This window comes from Triticum urartu, chromosome 1, assembly GCF_003073215.2.
Source record: "Triticum urartu cultivar G1812 chromosome 1, Tu2.1, whole genome shotgun sequence".
In the NCBI taxonomy this organism is placed as follows: Eukaryota; Viridiplantae; Streptophyta; class Magnoliopsida; order Poales; family Poaceae; genus Triticum; species Triticum urartu.
Genome location: NC_053022.1, coordinates 346,666,668 through 346,674,628, shown reverse-complemented (window position 1 = coordinate 346,674,628; position 7,961 = coordinate 346,666,668). Strand labels below are relative to the sequence as shown.

At 51.8% G+C, this 7,961-nt stretch overlaps 1 protein-coding gene across 1 annotated transcript; it reads left to right on the top strand.

Annotated features, from left to right (window-relative positions):
- The first annotated feature begins 311 nt into the window (after nucleotides 1-311).
- LOC125533317 lies at nucleotides 312-3,329 on the top strand. Its single transcript, XM_048696971.1, has 3 exons — nucleotides 312-878; nucleotides 981-1,067; nucleotides 2,989-3,329. The coding sequence occupies exons 1-3, from the start codon at nucleotides 396-398 to the stop codon at nucleotides 3,133-3,135; spliced, it is 717 nt and encodes a 238-aa protein (XP_048552928.1). The 5' UTR covers nucleotides 312-395; the 3' UTR covers nucleotides 3,136-3,329.
- The last annotated feature ends 4,632 nt before the right edge of the window (nucleotides 3,330-7,961 follow it).

Below are 7,961 nucleotides of genomic sequence, written 5' to 3'. Positions count from 1 at the left end.
AGCGCTTATGTCTATACTGATGCTCAAAAAAAATGTGCGTAAGTCCTAGGACAATGCTCGGTCATTCCAACTTGGTATTTCATTTCTGCTTTCCGTTCACTTCCAGAAATAACATCTATGATTTCGTTAATGAAATCAGGGAACAAACTCTCCCTTTCCTAAAAAAGCAAGGTCGTGACCAGAGGACAGAGCGGGAGCTCTAGAAACAAATCCAGAGCGTGACGAGTGGCACCCTTGTCAGAGACACCTCCCGGCGCACTGCGGGGCCCACGCGCCAGCCGCCGCGTTCAAAACCTCGCGTCGCCCTCCGCATTTTCAAAAATCAAAACCCTCGCCGATCCCTCGCCTGCCTCCCATCGCGGCCCCTCAATCCACTACTAGGGTTTCGGTCCACCATGGCGAGGGTCAGCCGGACGACGCCCAACGCCGCGGCATCGTCGCGGACCAAGGAGGCGGCGGCGCCCAAGTCGCGGACCAAGAAGACCCCTGCCGCGCCCCGGTCGCGGACGAAGAAGACCCCCCCAGCCGCCACGCCGCCCTCTCCGGCGCCTGCGCCGGCGAATCAGACGGTACCTGCGCCGGCGACGGCGAATCAGATGGCACCTGCGCCGGACGTTGAGGTGATCGAAATCTTCGATTTCCCCACCGCATCGTTGAGCTCCGGGAAGAGGAGGGATCGGAAGAGGGCGGGGGCGACCGCCTCCTCGCCGCTCGACGTCGACGAGATCGAGATGTGGACGCCGCGGCAGAAGCGCCGATTCGACGAGGACTGCCTCATCCTCTCCGCCGACCCCCTGGCCGCCAACAAGGCCCGACCCGTCGTCGTCCCCGCCGCCGACGACGACGAAGACTTGGCGGTTGTCGCCGAGCGCGGCCCGGTACGAACGCCACCACTCACGGAATTTTTCATTCCCCTTTCAGATGTTCCTTCCCCAAATGAGCCCGCGATCGGCGCGATTTCGATTTGGATGTGTCTGCAGGTGGCCTGCAGAGATTTTCCGCACGCGAGGTACCTCTGCGTCAAGTTCCCCTTCGCCACCACCCCTCACGAGAAGCACTGCGAGCAGGTATCTTCGATTGACAGAATATCCGAGTTACGATTATCTAAAATTCCGAAATGTCGCTAGTGCCATAATGCAACTACAATCTCGGTTTTTTATGCCAAAAATGTCACTCCCGTCAAGTGTCAATTTTTCTCACTGGGAGACCATGGCTTCGGCCCCAACCGCTGCATCGCGCGCCCGCGTTCGCTCCTCCCTGCTGCTTCCCTGTCCCTTAGTTCCCCTCTCCGCAGACCGTGTAGCGCCCTTGTCCTGGCTAGGCCCCGTGATGTCGACGTCGACCGCCGGCCCGTCCTGCTCTGCTAACCACGCTGCCGGAACCCTGCTCTGCCGACCGCGTCCCTGTTTAAGCTTGCTCCCTCGACGCCGACTTCAACCGGCCGGCTGCGCGTGTCCAGGTGCTGCCCGTCTCCCTGTCTCTTTCCCGTGGTCTTCTCTCTATGTGGCGGTTGTGCAGCTGCGTAGTAGGATCAGCACCGTGTCTGGAGCAGAGGCTCCCGTGGCTCTGTCTCTCCCTTAGGTGATTTTTTTCTCTCAACTTCATCACACAATGCCAGTCATTTCAAGGCTCAAAGTGCAAATGATACGGCAATTCATCATTTGTAACCCCAAATTTCAAGCGAGTAGTGTACAATATAGTAATCCATCGCTGTACTCAACTGCAGCACACAATGCTAGTCATTTCAAAGCTCAAAGTGCAAATGATACGGCAATTCATCATTCATGACTGCAAAATTTCAAGCAAGTAGTGTATATATAGTAATCCATCGCTGTACTCAATTATTGTCTTGCTAATTCACAAGGTCACATGCTAAGCTCGCCGGCCCGCTAAATTCCGGCGGATTTATAGTTCGCGTGAAAAAACAGGCCCGAATAGATACCGTAAAAACGGCCCGGCCATAAACCGCCCCCGATTCCCGCATATATATCGGAGCGACTGCGTTTTAGGGTTCACATCCGGCATTTCCCATATCCCCTGTGTCGCAAATTGTCTTCTCCAGCTAGAAATCCTCCTTCCTCCGGCCGCTGTTTGCCGCACGCGTAGGCAGCCAAAGCTTGCCCTGATGTCGAGCGTTGGTCGTGGGAGGGGTGACCAAGGGGGCCGCGGTGGCTCGCCGCCGCTGAAGCGCCGCCATGACGGCGAGGCGGGGAGCTCCTCCCGCAGCGGTGGCCGGCGGGCCTAGAGCAAGTTCGACCGCCTCGGCAAGATCTTCTGGCCCGCGCTCAAGCGACTCCAGGAGGCGGAGCGCACATGGTACGGGGCGAAGGAGGCAGCCGTGCTCAAGTGACTCCACAAGGCGGAGCGCATGTGGTATGAGGTGAGGAGGCGGCCACCGCCGGAGAAGAAGGTGCCATGGCGCAGGTGGCGGTGGCGAAGTAGGAGTACGATCTGGCGTTCGTCCTCTCCAACTCGCTGATGGAGTACCATCTCCAGGTCAAGAAGCCTGTTGATGATGATGAGTAGATTTAGGTTTTTATTATGTTTTAAGCTAGTATGAACTCTGTGGTGAACTTCAGAGATGTATGTGGCGCGAACTAGTAGTTTACATTATGCGGTATGTGTTTATCGGATCTGATCTTTCATTACGTCCACGGTACCGCGAATTCGGTTTACAGTACCCCGTAAACGAAATTTGCGGTACCGCGGTTTGCGGGATCTGATAGAGATGCTCTTAGCCTCAGTTTGATACTAGTGTTATTTTGGCATGAAACTACTGAACTGAGTGGCATTTTGGTACTTTGGTTTTCACTAGTGGTATTCTGGAACTTTCAGTTTTGACTAGCGCTATTTTTGCTATTCTCTCTTTTCAATTGTCCCATTCTGTCGGGTACCACTTAATCACACTGACAAGCCTACATTTGAAGCCTGAAAATGGTCATGTTTGCATGCTAGATTATCACTCATCTTGTTTCTTCTGTGCTGCAGTGCTACTGCTTTGTGTGCGACGTTGCTGCTCCGTGCGCAACTTGGAGAGGACATGCCATGTATGGGCATTGCCATGCTTCAGACCAGGACAAGATTTGGAAAACCATGAGAGGAGCGAAGAAGGCGAACCCGTGCAAGACCTACTGATCGTCCACCATGCTTTAATCATCAATCAACTTGTCCGGGCCGTATGGTTACTTTGCAGAATTACCTGTATAGAGTTGGATTAGGAAAGAACATGATATAAAGAACTTGGCGCGTGAGCTCGGAATGTATTGCAAACAAACTAGCAGCCGATACATATGGCATATATTAATATCAGTGCAATCAGCTTAATGTTCCATCCAATTTTAACATGCTACTTGTTCTTGTCTTGCTGTTCACTTACAGCTAGCTCTTATACTAATTTACCCCCTTGAGATCAGCAGATGCATGCAAATTTACATGTTCAGGTTCTGTTTGACATAAATTGCATACTGTCTTTGTATGCCTCCGATTCCACATGAGGCTCATTCTTGCTTGATGTTCCATTTGGGATTCTGCAGCTTGTTTTTTCTGTCAACAAGTACGCCCTCTCCTTCCCTTTTATGTCCATGCGATAATTAGTATTTCTCTGTTTGGGAGCTCTCCTGCTTGCTGGTTGAAAACTAGGAAGGAGGAGATGATCAAGCTCGAGAAATGGAAGAAGTCAGAGCAATTGAAGCAGAAAAGCAACAGTATTGCTAGGGGGGCTGAGACCAGGGCTCATCTTTCTTCATTCCTGTGTCACTTTGAGCTCCTCAGAAGAAACAGAATGAGACACCATTTAGAAAAAGTAGACAGGGGTAGCAAGGGAATGTTGGTTCACCCTGTTCATTTAGTCATGCTTGACTAATAAGATCCCTATCAAAGATACGACGGTCTGCAAGATGAGGGCCGCTCCCTAGCCTGCAGTGTCCCTCAGTCCCACACGTTGAAGCTCAGTGCACCTTGCGCGAAGGCTGTATGCGACTTGCTCCACCTTTCTTCGGTCCTTTGGTCTCGCCAGAAATTTCCATACCTGTAAAAGAGGATCACCATTTTATACATCAAGTTAGCCAGGTGACGAAACAACTTTCCTTCTATAATAGCTTTATTGTGTGTAGTGCATAAAGTCCAAGCCAACGCGGTGAACTTCACCCAAGCCAACCTACGGTTTTGGACACACATTTCTTTGATAAACCAGTATAAGTCCGGAAAAGCACTAGCATTTCATCTACACCTTGTGGCCTCGTGAAGCACACTCCACGCAAATCTCGTCACAATACACCGAATAATGATATGGTCGTTTCGTCTTGCCCGCACCAAACATATTTGCCATCCCCTGGCCCATGTCGTTTCCTAACTTGATCCCCACCTGGGATCCTATTCCTCGCCACTTGCCATTTTTTTTTCTATTTTAGACGGTTTACATCACATGGTGTTATCGTGTCAAAAATCTCCCGATATAAGGACACCGTAGAGAAATTGCTTATTAATCGATACCCTAAGTGACCACGTCTCTCCCAGAGCTGACCCTATGGCCGGCAGTATCTCGGCAGACCCTCCCACTCATGTGTTTCTTGGGCTCCAGGTGATCTATGAAATCGGGGAACCGAACAGTTACTCGCCCACACATCCTCCACCAGCCTCGGGGTTGTCCGAGATGGCAAACATCTTAGGATATGTCTTGTTAAGAGCCCTCTCACCACACCATTTATTCAGCCAAAAGAGGGTCACTCTACCGTTCTTCACCTAAAATCTAGTACCCAATTGCAACAAAGGTTGAACTTTTCCCACACCCTTGGCAAATTGGGAAAATTTGGTATTCGGACGGAAATCCGTCCCCTCCTCCGCAAGGTACTTTGATTTGACTATTTCTAACCAAAGGCCACCCTAACCAACAAGAAATTTCCACGCCCATTTCGCGATTAATGCGTGTATTATTTTTCCATACACAAACTATAACATATCACAAAAGATACGATGTGATGTGATTTCTTTAAGACTTGGTAAACATATTTTGTGTGATTATCTATTTCCCCTATGGTCAAATTCTGGCTCCGCTCCTGTCTCTCCCCCGCCCTCCTAATGTTTGTGGGCGCATCCGGTCGGTGTCTAAGGAAAATTCCAACAGGCCAACCCAAACGGACACCAAATGTGCTCGTTTTTTGTCCGTTTGGTTGGCCAGGCGAACACCAAAAGTCTGCCCGTCTTCGATGTCCCACCAGCGCGCCCAACGAGTCAGCCGCATTTTTTCCTTTTTTGAATTAAATATATATATATATTGCCACCAAAAGTCCATCCATTACATTAATTAAACTTAAAAAATAACAACAAACTTAGATCTACTTGTTATCCTTATCCACGTCCTCGTCACCGGCGAGGTCAATGTAAACCGGAGGCGCCCATGGATATGGCCACGCTGGTGCAATGGACATGCTCGTCAGTGCGCGGGGTGGCGTAGTTGGCGCATCCTGGTGCTTCTCCTCCGGCTCAGGAGTGCAAGGGAACATGGAAGTCCACATTTACCCCACCAGCCCTTGTAGTGGCCACGGCTCTGACGGCGGCGTGGTGGCCTCCGCCGCTGATGCGTGGAGCGCCATTTGTAGACCAGGCTATACATGAGCTCGGCCAACTCGGAGGCCTCGAGGGCCTACTTGAGGGTCTCGTCGTCCTCAGGCTCCTCCTCCTTCACCATGGTCCCCCGTTGCGGAGCACACGCGCGCGGCGGCGCTGGAGCACGTGCGAAGCACGACTGGCGATGTTGGTTGTGCTCGCCGTCGAAACACGTGTCCCAGTAGGGGTAGTCCTCGACAACTGTCAAGTCATGGACGATGTCCTCGGCCAGTAGATCCCGACGACGGCGAATCTCCAAAGCCCCCCCCCCCCCAGCCGCGACATTTAGCCGCGTGAGCCTGGGATGGACACCAAGCAGATGCACGATGTGTTCATCTCCTGTTCATGTGGACGTAAAACCGACCCAAATTTAGGATGGATTTGCGTCCATACGGATACAAAACAAAAAGATTTGCCAAATGGGTCGCCGCATAGGGCCATGGTTTTTACCCACGCGGACTCCAACGGACGCGAGCGGATGAAATGCGTCCCATGTTGGAGTTTCCCTAAGCACATTCTCTTTGAACCCTCATTTTTTTCTCTCACACAACAACCCCCCTAAATTGTCCTATCACTTCACACATTTCATCGAACATGTCGCGGGTGGCACCGGCAGAGCACGCCTGAATGCGGGACGACCTCACAGACGATGTGTGCATTCCCGAGCAGTTCCACCGCCGGGAGGGCGCGAGATCGGATGGCCTCGCCCGAGCAGTGCCTAGCACGCACGTGCGGCTATAAGCGGCTAGCTAGTTGTCTGGCACGCACACTCGCAGTAGCCAGCCAGAGCACGCGCGAGGGCGCCGACAGGGGAGATGAGCGCAAACGGTGGCGGAAGGCGTGAGCGAGCTCTTCTCCGGCTTCGGGAACGGATGTGAGCGACGAGCAGCCTCAGCCTCGACCACGAGCGGCATGGGCTCCACTGGCGGTGCGGGTGGTGGCCAGCACACCCGGGTGAGCTCCTCTCCGGCCTTGGAGGACACGAGCGTGAGCTCCTCCTCTGTCCTAGAAAACGAGAGAGAGAAAAGGGAAAATTATGTAAGGTTGCAGGTGACGGGGAGATTGGATCTTTTGCCCCACTTTACTTGGGCATTAGATGATTTGCCCCATTTTACATAGGATTAGATCATTTGCCCCACTTTTCATTTTTCTTTTGATGATTTGCTCTTTTCAATTACTGCAATCATTTTTGATTTTGTATCCCTTTTTTCTCCATGCGAAAAGACACAATTGCCCCTGTGGCTAATTTACAATTTGACACCGCTGTTGGAGTGACACTAAGTTGCATCGACGAGCTCACTGTTCCCCAGTTCAACGCATTTCCTCTGTTCTTCTTTACTCATACCAGAGGAGGCCGACCACGGCACCTTGGCCCCCATCTTGGCAGCAGCAGCCCGGCGCGGCAGCTCCCGCAGATGGTCGGCCGGCGCCGGCGGCTCCCGGGGCTCCCGCTGCGGCTCCTCGGCCTGGGGCGGCGGCTCCGGCCGCAGCTCGGCGGACCGGCGATTCCCGGGGCTCACGCCGCAGCTCGGCGGACCAGCGGGTTCCGTGGCTCCCGCTGCAGCTCCTCGGCCCGGGACGGCGGCTCCCGTTGCAGCTCGGCGGCCCGCCGCGGCGGCTCCCGCTCCAGCTCGGCGAACGGGCGGATTCCAGGGCTCCAGCTGCAGCTCGGCAGATGGTGCGCTCGTTGCTGGTAAAAACTACCTTCTTCCAATGATTAATGGATTTACAGTTTTGTTGTGTGTCAGCTCGTTGGTCGGTAATAGCTATGGCTGGACGACAGTGTTGATAGTACTAATTACCCTAGCAGCTGGTACTGCTTCAATCATGGAGCTGGGTACATTATATAAAATGCTTTGCTTAGTTATCTCCTCCAGATGCTTCATACTTTAATTGTATCACACTCAAAATATATATGCTTCATCTTTTGCTGGATCTACTTTAGTCACTGGTCAGAGATCTATATATATGATGTGCATCCTGGCATATGCATTTCGTTGGAAATTGGCAGCATATAACATCTTCATAGGAAAAAAATTGACTGACAACATATGTTCACTTAGCACATGGAATTGAGAGAATATATCACACCGAAATCACGAACTGATGCCACAAAAAGGTTTGCTTGGTTCAAGCGACATGATAAATTAATCCGAGTTTACATCAAGCAAAAAAGTATTTGTTCAAGCGACATGACAAATTTCAACACCTCTACGAATTTAAAATAGAATTGAATGCACTAAAATGAGAGCTTCTTCCTCTTCGGGGTCAATTTTTTCTTGCATGCCGTAGAGCGTGAAGGGAAGTGAGAAGTAGGTGATGCTGTAGAATTAACAGTACTTGTCCCACATGGCTGT

Coding starts and splice junctions, on each gene's coding strand:
- LOC125533317 (XM_048696971.1), top strand. CDS start 396: ATGGCGAGGGTCAGCCGGACGACGCCCAACGCCGCGGCATCGTCGCGG. Junction 879..980: donor TTGTCGCCGAGCGCGGCCCG/GTACGAACGCCA, acceptor ATGTGTCTGCAG/GTGGCCTGCAGAGATTTTCC. Junction 1,068..2,988: donor ACGAGAAGCACTGCGAGCAG/GTATCTTCGATT, acceptor TCTGTGCTGCAG/TGCTACTGCTTTGTGTGCGA.